Consider the following 18,927-nt stretch of genomic DNA (forward strand, 5'->3'; position numbering starts at 1 on the left):
TTGCCTTTTTTCTCTTCTTTAAGTACTATAAAAGATTCCCTTGAGGGGAAAATTAGGTGTGATAGCTTCACCTTTAACCATTAAAAACAATCTACTATAGATTAGACTATTATAGCTAGTGAGAGAGTATGCAGCTCTTCTACTTTGATAGAGCTATAAAGACAGAATTATTGAGATTTTTTTCTTTCCCAGGACAGATATAAGAATCTTTATGTTTTATCATTTATATTTTATTTCTTAGCAACTGGATAGTAATATTTCACAAAATATGGTATAAGAGGCAGGGAGAGGAGACTCAGTCCTCAAATTTACTTGCTTTTGGAAATCTAGTGTTAAAACACTGGTTCTGTTTATAGTGGCATGGCATCTCAAATATTTTAGTAGAAAGCTAAAAATGAGGCACACGAAAGATTTTCATTAGTTTTCCCAGGAGGTAGCTCAAGATTTTAGTAGAGTCACTTGTACCATTTAATAAATACCATATTCTTTCCTCTTTTCTTTCTTCCAGTTTGCAGCTCAGAACCTGAAAATGTTCAATCTGATCCAAAGAATTATACTAGTCTTCTTGTAACGTGGGAAAGACCTCGTGTTGTATACGACACCACAATTGAGAGATTTGCTGTCTTTTATCAACAGCTGGATGGAGAAGACCAGACTAAGCACGAGTTTCTGACAGATGGGTATCAGGACTTGGTAACTGTAAACTTTTCAAGTTTTATAAAAAGGGATGGTGGCATAACAACTCACTGTTAATTTTCTTGAGGGACTAAACTGTATCTGGGACCCAATTGAAGAGAAATTTTCTCTTTTTTTGGCTGTAAAGCCACGAAGACAATTTAAAATAAAATTAAAAGTTTCTCTTGTCCAGAACAGGGAAAAACTCTACAGCTTGCTGCTTTGATTTGCCTGTACGTGCCATGACCATGTCAATCACAGAGCTCCTTGGCCATAAAACCCTTTGTCAGTTAACAGTGATCTGTACTTCATTGCTCATGGATGTGAAAGAATGACCTGCACAAGCAACTAATGAGATTCAATTCAATCATACTGCTATAAATATTAAGTTACTGATTACAGCTTCGTGGTATTTTACTAATGAGATCTGTTCCTCTAACCCTCTTTAAAGACTCATAACTTATCAGACATAATGTTACCTAACTTGTGTCCAGCACTAAATAGTTATTTGGTTTGGTATCCTCCATGTAAAAACTCACGAGATTTTTTTTTTTAAGTTGACTGAAAACCATTTGTGACAGTAAAATATAAAAAGCACATATTATAATACTAGAAGAAAGGAGCTTTATGGTTCATAAGAAAATTGTGTTATGAAAAAATTAACATTTTCAAATACTTGATACTTATTTGCAAGTAAATGTTTAAATGGGTTTTTTTTTGTTTTAGGGGGCTATTCTAAATAATTTGCTGCCCAATACAAGTTATGTTCTTCAGATAGTTGCTGTTTGCTCTAATGGTCTATATGGAAAATACAGTGACCAAGTCATTGTTGATATGCCTTTAGAGGACACAGGTAAGTGCTCTTTTGAGTTTAACAATCACTTTTAGATAAAAAATCTGTATTTGAAGAAGTAGTTTGTTTGCAAACCAGATAAATGCGTGACTTTCAAATTATGCTAAAATGAAATTTCAAAATCGCTGCAGTTAACCTTCAGCATGTTCCTTGCTAATGATATTTTACATTATGTAATTCCTTGTAAGCATTGCCTATAAAAAACTGCATGTTAATTTGTTTAATTCTAAGAATATTCTGAAAATCACCTACTTGATTTCAAATCTCACAAGTGTATCTTTTAGATATGGAGGGAAATAAAACCATGTTTGGATTATTTCTCTATGGTTCAAGCATCCTCTCAAAATTAATCCACACAGCCAAAGTCTTAAGGAATCAAGTAATACAACCACAATATATGATTTATAAGTCTATATTAATGATTTTGAAATTTGATTTCTTATGAATACTTGGAGTTTGATTTCAAAAGACTTGTGATGATGGAATTCCCTTGCTTCTTAATGCTGCCTCGCAAAAAAATCAAAAGACCTAACAAACAAATCTTAATGATTTCACAGCCAGATTTGCTTCTTCTGCCTATGAAATAATTTGAAACTATAGCATGAAGCTTGATCTTGTCCTTAATAATTCCTTAAATTTGGTGTAAGCTTTAGCATCAGATCCAATTCTTATGAAAGTGAGTGAGGGCTGTGTCTTTAATTAAGCGCCCTGTAATTAATCATAGAAAAAATCAAATGCTTTTTGATCATGCTAGGAGCTATTTTTTTATCTAAGGGCCTGGATTTTGTTGTTTGTGTATGTAGTCTGTAAATTCAGTTTTACACTTATGTATGTCTGTTTAGCCACAGCAAGGTCATTAGTGATGTTGTGGTGAACTTGGGAAAACCGGACAGTTTTCCATTTCAAGGGAGCCACATTCCTTTACAGTGAGAGAGAGTGTGATTCTCAACAATCTCTACCACATGAATTCTGGACTAATAAGGGTAATAGGCTTGTAATAGAGTGGGTTTATCTGTAGGAGGACGGCACAGCATCAGGTATAGTACATATACACTTTTAATAAAGATTTAACTTGTCTTTCAAACACAGTGTATTAAGAATAATGGGGTTTGGGGTCTTAGGCTAATATATATCAGAATTTTCCTATTTCTCTTTAGTTTTCTAAAATGTCCACAACAAGGTTCTGACATTCTGCCTGACATTTCACTCTTCTGTCTACCTTTTATCCATCTCTTAGATAGTATATTCTTCCACTTACTTTCCAGAATTTGCTGGATTGCTGTTTGAAGAATTTTCTCAGATGAGAGTTCATCTACACACCCCACATCCATTTCTACATGGAATGACAAATAAGCAGCATAGTGTTATCATCATTAAACAATAGTTCAACAAACCAAGTCAATACAGTGCTGCTATCACAGCTGTAAAACCTCTGAAAATATATTTTGCAAAACAAAACCCAGTATGGGTGATATCCAGAGGACAAACCTCCCTCCTACTGCTACTGCTGTATCCCTGCTGAAAAGATGAGTTGCATATCACCCTTCTGTGTTCCATGACTCCCTTTGGAAGGAACCGTGGGTGCAGAGGCAGGGAGAGAGACAGGAGCACTGGGGCTGGGCAGGCACTGTCAGTGCACCTGTGGTGCAAGCAGATGCTGCTGGGGAACAGGCTCAGCAAGAGGATGATGAGGCATTGGGCAGCCTGGGGTAGGTCAGCAGTGCAGATCCAGCCACCCAGCACAGCATCCCTGCTGTATTTCTGCTGAAGTCATGCAAAACAGGGGCTTTGCATTCATTCTGGTAGAAGGAAGAGTGAGAGAAATACATACTGGAAAATTAATTTCACCTTCCAGTATCAGCAGAAATTTCTCTCATATTCATTTGCTCAGACAAGAGAATTTGGTACAATAAATGCTATAGTTCAGAATGTGTTATATTTGTTATAATAAATGTTGTATATCAGACTGAAGGTCTGATACTCTCAAGACTTTTTACACAGAAAAACCATTAATTTCTACTTCGATACTTTAAATTTTAAACAATACAAATAAAAAGAGAGCAAAAGTTTTAAATAAAAATTAAATGCCAAAATGAATATTTGCCTGTTTCACAAAAAACCCCAAAAGTTTCATTGACACGCTTCCTGTCTGAAGCAGACACAAAGTTTTTAAATCTACTTTGGTTCTTTTATTTTGGCACTTCCACAGTGGTACCAATGAAAGCACCGAATAAAGAAAATTCAGGGAAAAATTCCTCTCATGTAATTAGTATGATTCCTAAGAGTGTACATTGCTCTATAAATAAGTTGTTTACCTGCTGTGTCAACTCTGGATACAATTTTAAAATATGCAAAAAACTTCCATTAATTTCTAATATTAATGTTTATTTGCATACTTACTTTTACTAATTATTTACTTCTGAATTAACTGTTGCAAATATTTCAAATATTTTCACATTTAATTTTAATATACCTAATATTAAACAACAGACATATGAGAATGTAGATATCTGATAAGAAAGATTTGTTCAGAGCAGCTTGCTGATTACAACTATAACATCAAATTGGTTTTGTGATCTGCTTTATAGATCTTGAGGCAAAAGGGGATTTCTTGGAGCTCCTGCTTGGGAATTTATGAAAGAAAAGTTATCTTCACCGTGAAGACATGAAATAAAGTTGACACACATAAAGCATAAATTAAATCTTTCCTTTTCAAGAATTATGCTGAGTAATCCAGTTTAATTAAGATGAAATTCACTACAGTCACCTCCAGATCAATTAGTCTTCATGTTAAGAGCTAAAGCAAGGCATGAGTCATGCAGAGCCATTAGATGGGCCCTTTTCCAGGAAAATTCTATCCTTGGAATGGCCGCTTCTAATGAGATCTGGTATTCAAAAAGCTCAAGACCATTGTTTTAGGTTTTCATTTTTGAGATACTCACAAATGTGTCTCTCATGCCTTCTCCCCACCCAGTCTAGTGCCTCCCATATGCAGTTAGTGAGGGCTCTGCAGTCTCTGGTCATCCACAGACTCGAGACTCTTGTTCTCAGCAATGCTTTGTAAGAGGAAGGACCTCTTTGGGGCCGTGCTCTGCCTCAGTTTGTGGAAGCCTCAGGAACCGTAGTGTAATGACATTGGGCAGGCTACCATAGTGGAGACCTCTGCTCTTTGGGTTTTTCCTGAACTCTTCAGAATGGCAGCCCTTCACCTTGTAATACAGTGTGTGTGCACACTAAAATTTTTTCCAGTTAGTCTCCACTTAGTAAAAGCAAACAAATGCATGTAGTGATGTAGCTACAAAATCTCCGTTGAAAATTTAGGGAATCATGCCCAGAGTACTTTAGTCAGCTTTGATAAAAATCCAACCTTTATTTACAAGTTTTTCACCTGCTGATAGAATTGGATTTCAAATAACTATGTAAATGTGTGCTTTGACTCTCTAGATAACGTCTGTATAGAACTGAAGGTTATGCAATACTTTGTTGTGTAGCTAATACTGGTGGTACTTACATGCTTTTGCTGACACAGGAAAGGAAAAATAAGAATATAACTCCCCACTTCTATTCCTTTGTGTAGACTTCAGTTGGTGTTTGTAAAAAAATACCCAATGTGTTGGGATACAGCTCTCAAATGCCGTCTCCTGCCTGGCAGCTTGTGCTGTCAACAATGCTTTGTGAGAGTCTAACTATGCAACTTCTTTGTAACTCGTCTTTGTGATTTTTGTCCTAAAAAAGCACTAAACATATATTAAATGTCTGATCTAGGGATGATTTTTTCTAATTTTTTCTGATAAAAGTAGAAATCTGAAAACTGATTTAATCAAAAGAAACAGGCTTTACTTTTGTTCTTGCCATGCCATTTATTACATAAGTCAGTACAGAAATGAAAAGAGTTTATGCTGTGCACATTATTCTACGATTATAAATCACATTGTTAAAGAGATTTTTCAAATATTTGCATTGAACATCCAAATGTAGGGAAATAGTTACCTTTTCTGTATTTGTTCTATCGTTTCTCCATCTGTCATTAAAATGGACTATGAAAAGACCTCTACAGAACTCTCTAACTAATTATTTAATTATTTTATTTTAAAATGTATACTATAGAATAATCAATATGTGGTTCCAGAAAAAATAAACAAGCTTGTTCATCAACCTACATCAATGGGTTGTTTTTTGGAGGGTGCGGCTCTTCACCTTGGATGGGGGATGTTATTGTATTTCTGTAATCTCCTGTCAAATCAAAAGTTCATCAACAGAATTAACAGAACTCCTGTAAGTGTGTGTCTCTCATACTTTTGACAAATAAATTTTCTATTACCATCCAAATTTAAATAGTCTTTATAAAGTTCCTGAAGATTTACTGTTTTTGTTAATATACAGTTTATATATATATGTGTATATATATATGTATGTTAATGCCTCTCCATTGAGAAAACAGTAAGAAACTGTAGTTTCCTGCTGGTGGAATTTGAGAGCATATGCCCTTCTGTATACTCTAGCACAATCAGTACAGTTTGTTTTTCTGACTGAGTCTGATTAAAGCTCAACTCAAGAATAGTGACCACAAAAAGAATGGATAGAATTTCTCTGGATTAAAAAAAATTTTCAGAGAAGTCTGTTGAGTACATAGTACATGGTATGGGTCTATTGTGGGAAGGAATTCAAACTAATGTCAATATTTGATTCATATCATTGAGAAGCCAGGGAATATCATTATCTCGTCCACCCCTTCCTCCCCTCCGCTCCCCTCCCCACCCTGCCCCTGAGCCTCGTAGGCCTCAGAAGTCAGAGGTAAGATAATTTTTTATCTATCTAGCTAATGAAAGGTCAGTTCTGTACTTGGTAATTTATAGATGTTTGTTACTAAAGGAAAATTTGTGAGGATTTTGTGCAGCATTGCTTAGTCAAAATTTGTTTGCATGTATAATCTACAAATACAACTGTCTGAGCTTATTAGTTTGATAAACTTTATCTAGTGTACAGTGCATATAGGACATCTCAATTTGTTTTGGAGGGTAGACATGGACAGACCAAAGAGAATACAAATTTAGATCCACGTTACACTGCAAAAATGAGAAATGCAGAGATGACATATTTATTTAAGTGTATTGAAGAAACTACATTTGGGAATTGTGGAGGACATGCAGACATGGGGCTGTGTGTGATGCTGTTGTTAGAATCCCTCTCCAGGGTAAGAGATTGGCATTTTGACCTAGTGCAAATCAGCCCTCAGAATATGTGTTAGCACTTGTGTGCAGAGTGCTAGAACATGGCTTAGGAGAAAGCCTTAGAAAGACTCAGAATGGGAATGGGCCTTTTTATGGACCAAAGGAGCGATAAGATGCTCTTAGTGCTGTGGAAGCAGTGTTAGATTTCCTCACTGAAGACCTTTGTCAGTTCCTACCAGAGAGTTGGATGTTTCTTTCAACCTGCTTTGAAGCCTCTCTTGCTGACCACTGTCAGAAGTACGACACTGGATTTGGCCAAAAAGAGAGAAAGAAGGCAAGAGACTACCTCTAAATTTGGAGAGAAGGATTTTCAACTGGGTTGTAGGAGATTCATTTCTTCAACCCAATTCAACCGGTTTTTATTTATGAAAATTGGGAATCCCTCAAAAGCCTCTAGAGCAGTTCTTCACAGAGCATGCAGTACCTATTTATTAGGGACTTTTTCTGGGATGTGATACAACTGGCTTCATGTCTTTACATTAAGTCAAATAGGTTGGTATTTTGAAAAAGGCTGTAAGCACTGGAAGGGTGGGTCTCTTTGGTCTGCCCTGATGGAGGCATGCAGCCTGCTGCATATTGAGTATGATGGCATTGCTGTTGCTCTAGTACCTAAGCCCAAGCCTGGGTGCACAAACAGGGAATTTTCTATATGACAATTATAGAACAGATTGTTTTACAAGTGTATCTTCAGAGCTTTCAGGTTTAATGTAGAGAAATAGTTGATCCCCGACTTACTGTTTTTCTCTCATCTGTGTTTCTGCATTAAACTGTACTTCTCATTGAAAATGTTCTTGTAAACTTGGCTTTCCCCAGCCAACATGTGGCTCCTCCAAAAGTGCAAGTCCTATGGCATCAAAATAGAGCCAGATGAAACTGTTGTGGCTGAATGTGTCCTGTCTAGATGAGTGAGCATTGCTACCCTTATTCCTCAGTCCAGGGGGTTGGCCACTTCTCCAAGCACAATCCTACAAAAAAATCTTAGACATGGTCTCAATAAACATATTAATTAATTAATTAACCAGTTGAGTCATTGCAGAATTAAGAATTCTCTCTGTCTAAAATTGTGGATGATACGGTGTGTATTTTTGTCTTATAGAGGCTGACCTCATTCCTGAACTGAGTGAAGCTGAAGAATATGAGGTATAACATTCATTTATTTTTTAAAAGAGCATTTAAAATAAATACATTTCAACTAGATTGAAATTGTATTCTGTGAAAGTTTACAAAACTATGTCACCAATTGAGTGTATTATCTGCATTTATGTATACATATATGTATGTGCATATATAGCTTTTGAGCTATATTCCTCCCTAGATAACTCTGGAGATAGCTCAGTATTTCTCTGGGGCTGGAGATACATGGTGAATAAAGGATATCAGAGAATATTCCTAAATACTTTTTTTAATGGGGCATTAGTTTAAAATCACCTTTCTGTGAAGTCTGACAGAATTGTTCATTTAGCAGAATCAAAGCTGCCATCCAGTGTTAGGCTTTTTAGTTAAAGAGAAGTTTGATTTGTCCTTGCTTGTGATGGTCTTATCATGTAGTAAATTAAAGTAAGGGAGGACGATGGTTGTGCTGGAGAGTGAGATTCAAGGGTGTCTGTTATCAGTGTGCTGTGAACTCAAAAATTCTTGGAGGTTCATTTGCTTCTTGAACTTCAGGTTGAACTTTTTGTTGAAGTATAGCTCTGTTTTACAAATTTTTTGATGATTTTATGATAACCTTTGGAGGCTTTATATTCAGTAACTAGGTTTCTGGTGTCCCAGCAAGAAGAGATGTAAACATACCATAATTAAGTTTTTAACAGTCTCTAGTACCAATTTTGCAACATGAACAGTTACTTCAGTAAGACATTTGTCAAGTAATATCAAGTAATCCCCCAGAATTTTTAATTTATAGTTTCATTTTAATTTATGTTTTTAAGTTTTAATTTATAGTCTATGACCGCAATATTCTCACTGCATGACAAGTCCTTTCAGTTAAATAGACAGCCTGTGGTTACCTGTGTATTTACCCTCTCTTGCATTTGTAGACACCGAGTAACCAGTAATACAGTCATTTCTCTGTTGTTGTAAGCTATGTATCTAGATTATGATATTGCATCTGTTAGGTGCCAGTGAATATCAACTGATTTTTACTTGAACCAAGAAAGTTTAAAAGTGCATACATTGCCTTGCAGAAATTAGATCTTTAGAAACAAGGGTCTGTCCAGTCCAGCCCAGGTTTAAAGACACACAGTCTTGGTGCTGCTGTCCCTATATTTTAGGTATCTAGTCCTTAGAAGGAAATCCAAACCTGAGAGTCATGTCTAAAGTACCTTATGTTTTGTGAGTGCTTGAGAGGTTTCTGGTTCAAAGAGGGACTGCAGTGTGAAGCCCAGCTCTAGCCCTTGCTCTGGTGAGACTGGGTAAAAGCTCACAACTCCTGTTTGCTGAGTGCCTCAGTCAATAATGTATTCAGCAGCTCTTTATCTTGGGCATGTTCCTTCAAAGGCTGTTCATTTTTTATATTCTTCTCCCTGCTGTGCCCTGTTCCATGCAGGAACCTAAACTATAGTTTATAAACTATAGTGGAAACTGAGGAGTTGTTAGATTGATAACTGTGCCTATCTCCTATCTACTGGGAGTTTTCTCTCAGCATTATGCTTTTGAATAAAAACCAGTGGCATTTCTACCACATCACCAAGCCAGATCTTCAAATAAGGAAAAGAAACTATTTTGCAAGAGGCTCTGTGCTGCTCTGACTCTTAGGGCTATGTGTGCCTGTCAAATCAAGTCCCTTCAGAAACTGAAAGTGTCCCTCAATATAGATTGCAGATTGTGCTGGGACAGGTTCACTTCTGGTGCAGCCCTAGATGGGGGAACAGCCCAGAGCTGCAGGGGCTGCTGTGTCTAGGTCAAAACAAAAATGCTTGCTGAGCAAGTTAGGTGTTTCAATGTTGTCTTTTGATTTGATGCAGGAAAAGCTGGAGAGGGGACAAAAAGGTTTGACTTTAGATCCTCAAGCACTGCCTAAATCCTGATTGCATTCAGGCATGTAATTTTTTTTTCTTTTGGATACATCCTTAAAAGGCAAAACTCTAACACAGATTTTGCACAAAACATTGTTATTCATCATCATTCATGTTCAGAAAACAAAGGGTCATTTTGTCACAGGACTAGGGAATACGACTCACAACACTTGTGAAACTCTTACAGTCATGCTGAAGATCCTGAAATCTTCTTTTCCGGAAAACTCTGAAGATTCAGCAGCATTGAGGTCATAAAATATATTTTACAAATTCTGTTCTTATTATTACAATTTAATTGCCATCAGGATATTAGTGCAAACTTCTGGGACATTGTGATAGCAAAACTATTTTTTCATTGCTGTGTATACAGTACATACTATATATTGCATATACAATTGCATTTTATTAGGAAAGAGTTAGAGCTTTTTTAATAAAGTAAATAAATACTGTGAGTGATTTTTTGCCTGTCAAATACAATTAAAGTTACACAATATTGAAGAAGTTGTTGGGACACAGTATTTTTCTGTTTTTATTGCCAATATGTAAATTTTTCAAGATAGAAGAGGATACCTGTTCTTGCAGTTAATATTTTGGTTTAAGACCAAAGTGTCTTCTCAAGTGTTGTCTTGTTTTATGGATGCAGGAAGGCGTATTATTACAGTTTTAGTTTTCATTCATGTACAGAGTCTATAAACATTTTTAATTGTCTTCGGCAATGATATTTTTTTCAAAGGATGAAGTTGATGAAAAGCAAACAGAGGTGGATGAAGAAACTGCAGTGGTTCCTAGCACTGACAGTACAGTGAACCAGTTGAGGAGAGATTTTCAGGTGATTACATCCAGCTACAGTCAAGAAATAATGGGAACAAAACCCAGTGAAGCTAAAGCAAATAGATACTTAACAAGAGAAGAATTGCATGGTAAGGATAATGTTTTCAAAGCAGTTTATTATGCTACTTCTCCACCTATTGGTGAAATTTCTGAAGAGGAAGATCCTTTTTTGGAATCCCAAACAATTGCTGGAAGTCCTCCTCAACTCATTGACTCTACCAAAGGCAGAGAAGAAGAGTATATATATCTTTCTTCAGGCACCGAGCCAACAAGAATAACCACTACTGGCCACAGTGATGAAGATTTCTTATTGTCTCCTTTTAAACCTCATCAGGAATCTGATGACTTTTGGAGTTCAGTTCCTACCACTTCTTCATCACAGCTGGTTACAGAGGAGACCTCCCAAGAAGATGCCCTTCCTTCAGGAAGTCCAGACATAAGTGTGCGTGATGTTCTTTCCCCAGGCTCCATTAAATATGTTTCAGAAGGTGTAGCACCCTCAAGCTCTGATGAGCCTCCAAAGCATACTTCCACTGATGGAAATTTGTGGTTTCGTAAAGCTACAGCTCCAACAACTCAATCTGTTGATGCGTCGCCTAGCAGGCAGTTGTCTCAGACCAGTTACACTGATGCTTATGTAGAGGGATTAAAGCCAACTACAGTGCCCTATTCAAGCAGCCCAGTCGTTTCACGAGACACTTCAGACGCGGATTTAGAATTGCCACATTATTCTACTTTTGCTTTCTCCTCTGCTGAATTATCACCTCACTCTATCTCTTCAAGCTCTGGAGAATATGGTTCTGCTTCTGCTGCCAGTGAGGTACTCTCTCAGACAACTCAGCCAGTCTATAATGGTGAGATACCTCTTCAACCTTCCTACAGTAGTGAAGTGTTTCCTCTAGTCACCCCTTTATTGTTTGACTCTCAGATGCTCGACACTACCCCTGCTACATCAGATAGTGATGTGACCTTGCATGCCACACCTGTATTTCCCAGTGTTGATGTGTCATTTGAACCCACCCTGTCTTCCTATGATGATGTACCTTTGCTTACATTTTCCTCTGCTTCCTCCAGTAGTAAAATGTTTCACCGTTTGTATACAGTTTCTCAAATGTTTCCACAAAGTGCTACTCCAGCTGTTGCAAATGATAAGGTGTCCCTGCATGCTTCTTTGACGTTGGCAGAGGGTGATCCATTAATACAGCCAAGCCTTGCTCAATATGCTGATGTGGTGTCACATCAGACCACTCATGCTGCTTCGGAGACACTGATATTTGGTCATGATAGAACTCACATATTTTCTCAAGTTGAACCATCCAGCAGTGATTTAAATATGCATGTACTATCTACAATGTCTGAACTTCCTTATGCTTTGTCTGGTAATGTGGGCTCCCTCCAAAGCTTTACTGTTTCCTATGACTCTGCAGAATTTGTGCATGATTCTGTTGGCATATTTCGTCAAGATCCTTTATTTAGCAGCTATAACAATGTACTGCTGCATAAACCTTCTTCTGTAATATCACAAGCTGATACTTTGCTGCAGCCTACGCGCTCTGTATCTAGTGACACGGATTGGTCTGAAGCATACTCTGGTAGTGAGTCCCTTTTGCCTGATACAGATACTTTGACAGTACTTAACGTTTCCTCCTCTGATTCTGTTGATGAGATTCCATATGAATCATCTGGGTTTAGTGATGTTAATAGGATGCTTCAAAAAGGTGATGTTATATATGGAGATGAGAGAGAACTGAAAATTTCCTCCTCTTTAAGTGAAATGGCTTCCAGTGCTGAAAGTAAAGTGATACATGAACTTTCTACATCTGTTTCTAACAATGTTGTAATTGAGCAGAATATGTCTCTGCAAGAAAGCCCACTTCCTGTTTCTAGCACAAAGGGAATCCTTCCAGTCTCTCTTGCTTTTCCCACTACTAAGATATTTGATCATGATATTAGTAAACTTACAGAAAAGCACCTTTCTGTTCAGCCTTTGCATGTTACAACTCCGGCCTTTGATGACACTTTGCTTAAACCTATGCTTAGTGCAAGCTCAGATCAAGCTCTCTCTGCCCCTGCTTATAGCAAAATGTTATCCTCGACTCAGCTGTACTTTTATGAGACCTCAGCTACATTAAATAACGAAGCATTACTGCAGTCCTCCTTCCAATCTTCTGGCTATGGCACTCTGCTTAGCACAGTTGCAGTTGTGCCTAGTGATCCAATATTGGCTGAAAGCTCAAGGGTTCAAAAAGATAGTTCTACATTTGACCAAATATTGCATCAAATGGCACCAGGTTCTGCTACAACTGAAAGCAAGCTGCATTCTACATCTGCACCTTCTGTTGCTGATATGATGTCAAACACTTTTAGTAAGCCCACAGCGTCACTTCAAAGTTTATCTGTTTCTTATGGAAGTGAGAAATATGTTTCCTCCAGTTTATTTAACAGTGAAGATGTTGAGAAGGTTATGCCTTCGTTGTACAGTAGCGATGTTTCATTCCAGCTGACCAGTTTAGAAAACACAAATGCCTTCCCCCCCCAGGCAGCAAATGCTGTAACAACTCCCTTCCTAACAGGTGACACATCATCACATGTAGCTACTCCTACAGATAGCCATATGTCTTCAAGTGTTTTTGAAAGAAGTGAGGCTGCCAGTGCCTCTTCAAGTTCCTCACTTGGTTTTGATCCTGTTCATATGCCTGCAGTTGTTTCTGGTTCTGATGTGTCCGTTCATCACACTCTTCCTTTACCAAATATACTTACTTCAGTTACGGCTGTTCCTCCCAAAAGTGAGATCCCTGTAACTTTGCGTAGGTTGCTGGTTCCTTCTAGAGAATCCTCTGGGTTGTCTCCCAGTGTCATGTCCAGTACTGATTTGTGGTCTTCTGTAGTTGAGGATGACTACGATGAATATGATGATGGTTTCCCTGTAAGTAACTGCATCTCATGCAGTTCCCATAGAGAAGATCAAGATATTTCAGTAGAGGATCAAAATACAAAGGTAAACAACGACAAGTCTCAGAGTAACCTAATTATAAGTTCATATTCTGAGAAACCTGAAGAAGAGAAGCTTTCTACTGCTGCATCTGACAGTCAGATAAATCGTGCCATCGACAGGCGTAATTATACATCCAAGCCAACTTTGACAGCAAGTGTGATACCCAAGAAGCACAACGACCTGAAAATTTTGGAGAACCACATTCAGACTTCTAGCGTCCAATTCCAAAACACATCAGAATCTAAGTCTTGGGCTGTTTTGACAAGTGATGAAGAAAGTGGTTCTGGCCAAGGTACCTCAGATAGCCTTAACGATAATGAAACTTCAACAGATTTCAGTTTTCCTGACCATAACGAGAGAGACACTGAAGGGGCAATTGAAGCAGGTAACTCAGAATTAACTCCTGGATCATCACAGTCATCAACCTCATCTGTTACTAGTGATCACTCATCAGTATTCAACATCTCTGAGGCAGGTTAGTTATGGATAAGATTAATGAATACCATGGGAAGCTGTGAGGGGATACTTTCGTGCCATAGAGAAAAAGCAGGTTTATCTACAGCTAATAAAGGGAGAAAGTAACAGTGCCAATGGGTGTGATTAAGGAAGCATTGGGGAACAGGGGTGCATACTGAGCTGGTTATCTTGTGAATGCTACTTCTGGCTACTTAAAACTGCACCTGAAATACTCTTCATTAAAATGATTGATGCTCTGCTTTTGGATAGATGCATACTGTCAGCAGAAGTTGAGTGGTGCAAAATCTAAAACCAGAATCAGTACTAATTGTTTAATTTTTGTTTTAAAGGTTTGAGAGAGACTTAGGTTCTCTGTTAAGTTCTCTGTACAAAGACAAGTGCTGCCCTTATGGAAATAACACCAGAGGAAATCATGCCTCTGCCAGAGGAAACATACCCCTGATATTCTCTTTTAAACTTAGAGCAGCACTTTTTTTTGTGTGTTTTCTAAGAGGTTGAACAAGGAAGAAGATGATGCTTTGATTCTGATTCATATGTACTCATAAAAACATTAATTTTTATTCTGTATATGCCACTTTCAGATGCAGAACTTTTGTGCCAGATTTGCATATTCCCAAAGTAAAGCCAGATTCTCCTCTACCTGTTTATATTTAATGCTATTTTCCTATTTATTCCTCTTAAAGTCAGTGAGAGTATTTGTGACGCATGATTCCAAGGATGAAGTCAGAAATCAGAATTGATAACTCATTTCCTTTGTATTTGAAAATGCACTGTGGAAAATCTGAAGTATTCAGACACATAATCTTCATTGCTTCTTGTGTTAAAGAATTAAAATCAAAGAATCAAGTCAAAAATAATCTATGATCTTTGGAAAAAAAAAAACCCAAACAAACAACAAACAAGGTTGAATTGGTATTTTAGAAAATAAATTGAACTTCTGTTATGTACTTGCAGCATCTGTAGAGGGCAGTATCATTCAACTAAACCCACTAAGGAATGGAATCCACAAAGCGTGGGAAGGTTTCGGCCCAGTCCTACAAATAAATACACAGTTGAATTATATAAGGTTGTATACCTCATGAGTAACAGAATACTAATATGAAAAGGTGGTAAATTGGCACTCAGTATAGTTTGGGCTAGTAGAATGTGAAAAATAGAAAATAAAAATTAAAAGAAAATAGAAAACATTGAAATTACTAGGAGTCCTAACAAGGTAGGTGTTACAAAATTGGATCAGTAAGTCGATTAGTTCACTGGTAAGTAGTTACCACTTTGTGTAAAATACATAAAATTCCTTCAAAAATAAGCAAAAATAACAATAATATTTCAAAACCTATCTTCTTGGTAGGAATAAGTGTTGCCATAAGATACAAGAGTTTATGTAATGGGTGTCATTCGAATTTTTACCAATAGTACCTCAAAAAGGATTATAGAGTACTGGAGAAGGAGGAGTACAACAGACTTAGTTTGTCTTCTAGATATTACTGAAAGACACTCTATAGTATCATTTCATGTGCATTATTTTTTTTCCAACACATGATGCTAAATACTGGCTTTTAATAAACTGAAAATTCAATTTCAACATGTCTGACATGGACTCCTGTAAATCAAAGACATATTTGCTAAATTAAATTATAAACAAATGAAACAAAAAAAAATAATCTCTCACCTGAGAACTTACTTATACATTGCAGTGGATTTTGCAGAAATTGGTGAAATATCTTCTTGCTGTGACCATTACAGAAAAAAATCATCATTTAAACTTTTCCCAGTCTTGTAGTTGTTGATGCATAATTATGCTTGTTCTGAACTAGGATTTTCTCCTTAAGACCTCTATGACTACCTAAGCCTTTCAGCGTCTTTTGAGAAACTAAGGCAAATTAATAGAAAGAAATACGCGAAGAATTCAAACACATCAGTTATTAGAAATCAAAGAAATCTACTATAGCTGAGACTGCCTCTTCAGCTGCCATCATTGGAGTGATGGCCAAGTAGGCAAGAAACCTCCTGTTACAGAAGTCTTGCACTTCATTCCCCATAGGAGGAATCCTAATAGAATATGGTCATGAAGTTTGAAGGAGCCCTGTCATCACACAGCTAGCATTGGATTTTATGCTGTGGATTAGTCCAGAGTTGGATAAGCAAGTCTGACTGCTTCAAAGGGATCATACTGTGTTTTCTCATGCATACACATAGTTTTTCTCTGAAATCAGTAGGAAGTATCAACCAAGAGAAACTTGGAGATTTTTCAGGAGCAACTTTGTGCCTTCAATTACTTTGCCCATTGAGCTGCAGAATTTAAAGCAAAGTGATTGATATGGGTGTTAAAGAGTATTTTGAATTAAAACCAAGAAGACATCTGCAAAATCAGAGCCTAGACCTTTTTGCACATAAAGTTCTGAAAGCCTCTAAACTCAAGAAAATGGAAGCAAATAGAGCTGCCTAGAAATCTGTACTGTGTGAAGCCATTTGTTTTTTGACATCTTATTTAGAGCATGTAATTTGCTGTCTTTTTTCCTTTCCAGATCCAACTCCATTCCTTCCTTTCTTTGTGTACAAGCTTTTTTTTTCATGTAGAATTGGTCTCTTGAAATCCCAATGGAGTGCAGATGTTTTCTATACAGAAAAATTCTGCTCTTATACAGAAAATTCATTGAAGTAGGACTGTTCACAAAAGCAGAAAACATTCTAGGAGTTTCATTCTAACAAGTGCAAAAGTGCTTATTTCTGCATTTTAACTCAATTAAAGCTCACAGGAGACTGCACAGACTGAAATAAATCCATTTTTTATGCTAACATCACAGCTTTAAAATGTTTACTTCTTGAGGTACAACCAAAGCTAAAAATACAGTGTTGATGTTGTCCACCATTGTGTTTCCTTCTTTAATAAAATTAGAAAATATATTGTTTTAATTTTCATACAGATTCCTATGTCTAAATATTTCTGTCATCTAGCATTATATGACTCACAGAAATATGAAACTAAAGCAATATCTAAATAATAATTTGATCACCTGTAAAGATGGAGGTGGGAAATTTAACTGTGGCTCCAGTAGAGTTGAGAGAGGCAATTGGATTCAAAGGAAGCAGAATGTATCCATAAAGCAATTTATAGAATGGGCAATGGATAAAAATACAGAAAGCTAAACTGCAATACAGCAAGCACATAAGGACTGTTGCAAGATAGTTTTCATATTAACCTGTTAGCCAGAGAAGTGATTTGCATTATATGACTAGCAGTTTAATATCAATTCCAGTGCACATTCCAATATTATGTATTCAGATTTCTTAACTCATTTGGCTTTCAGCTAATAAAACAGATTAAAATAAAAAAAACTTTCTTCTGAATTTTAACAACAGTCTGCTATTCTTACAAAGAGAAGTCTCCACTGCTGGAAGGCTGAGTCACATAAGCTTGAACACTTTGCTTTACCCTCTATCTGCTTATCTTCTGTAAGCTGGTTTGCAAATGTATAAACTTTCTGCAGTACATAGTAAAAAATAGAGGTAAGTGATATTAAGTAGGCCCATTATAAGACACATTCACTTGTGCTGTGCATTTCTCAGAATTTAAACATGGACTGTTTCAATTTTCTCTGACTGCAGAGGCAAGTAATATTAGCCATGAGTCTCGTATTGGTCTAGCTGAGAGTCTGGAATCAGAGAAGAAGACAGTTATACCACTTGTGGTCGTATCAGCCCTGACTTTTATCTGTCTAGTGATTCTTGTGGGTATTCTCATTTACTGGAGGTAAGTTGTTTTTTGGTTGACCTTTTTTTCAGTTCTAAAGAGCTCTGATTTCAAAAATGTGATTGGCATTATTGAGCTAGTTTAGGAAGGAGACTGGATCTTGTCTCTTACCATGTCTTCATATTGCTCTGTGTCATAAAGAGGACAAAATGAGGTGATTTCTGTCCAAAATACTCAACTGCAATTTTTTTTTTTTTGGTGAGAGTTTAACCACTTCAAATAGTTTATATTGGGAGACTGTAGTAAACAATAACTTGTGATTGATGCCTAGAAACCAAGTAACTCAACAGAGCACTGGGAAATGCAAGAGGGAGAAGGAAAATAAATATCATGGCATGGGGCAATTTACTATCTTTCCAATCCTTTAACCATTGAAAAAGGTAGATACCAATTTAGAACAAGAATCTATGGTCCTCAACAGGAGTATGTAGATAAGCAATTCATATGGCACTGTAGGAGTGTGCTGTAGCTGACACTGTGTAGAAGACAGAAAGGGGATGATGATACTGTAATAGTGCAACTGTTTGAAGGTCACTTACTGAGTAGCTCTTAGGATGTCCTGTGGTTAAAAAGTCATTCTCCTTTGTGATTCTGCCAAACCAAAATTAGCCCTCCAGCCTTTCAAAGCTTTAGTGGATAACTATGGATGTGTTTCATGTGCACACATGTGCTGAGGTTTCCTCATGGACATGTTTCTCTGTGGCTTGATAAATTGATAAGCCAGTAAAAATATACTATAAAGAGAATTGATGGTTAAAAGAAGCCATAATAACATAATCAGGAAGAGCAAAAAACTGTATCCACACTGTGCAATAAAACAGACCAGCTAGCATGGCACAGGTAGCTTCCATACAGCTGAAGTCACTTCTCTCACAGAGGATAAAAACAGAGTAGCTGCATTCACATCGCTTACTGGGGATGGCCTCTGCCCTGTGCTAACCCCAAACTGTGTCAAGCGTTGTGTGAAATACTGCAAGTTGGCCTGAACTAAAAATGTACCAGGAACCTTGTCAGCCACATGACAGTATGTGGCAATGCTCAAGGCTTTGTCACTCTTCCACTGGTTCTGGTTAAAGACAGTCTTCCTAGGGGCATGCCTG

At 37.1% G+C, this 18,927-nt stretch overlaps 1 protein-coding gene across 7 annotated transcripts in view; it reads left to right on the top strand.

The window, feature by feature from the left end:
* PTPRZ1 (protein tyrosine phosphatase receptor type Z1) overlaps positions 1-18,927 on the top strand; it is a 130,713-nt gene that overhangs the window by 85,454 nt on the left and 26,332 nt on the right. For 4 of the 7 annotated variants that reach the window (XM_048302369.1, XM_048302371.1, XM_048302370.1 and 1 more), the window contains exons 9-13: positions 509-693; positions 1,402-1,528; positions 7,856-7,899; positions 10,507-14,074; positions 17,683-17,827. In XM_048302369.1, the coding sequence (XP_048158326.1) occupies positions 509-693; positions 1,402-1,528; positions 7,856-7,899; positions 10,507-14,074; positions 17,683-17,827 (4,069 nt within the window). The remainder of the gene's footprint in view (positions 1-508; positions 694-1,401; positions 1,529-7,855; positions 7,900-10,506; positions 14,075-17,682; positions 17,828-18,927) is intronic. The other 3 variants (XM_048302374.1, XM_048302375.1, XM_048302372.1) reach the window with 2 other exon arrangements.

This window comes from Corvus hawaiiensis, chromosome 4 (assembly GCF_020740725.1).
Source record: "Corvus hawaiiensis isolate bCorHaw1 chromosome 4, bCorHaw1.pri.cur, whole genome shotgun sequence".
In the NCBI taxonomy this organism is placed as follows: Eukaryota; Metazoa; Chordata; class Aves; order Passeriformes; family Corvidae; genus Corvus; species Corvus hawaiiensis.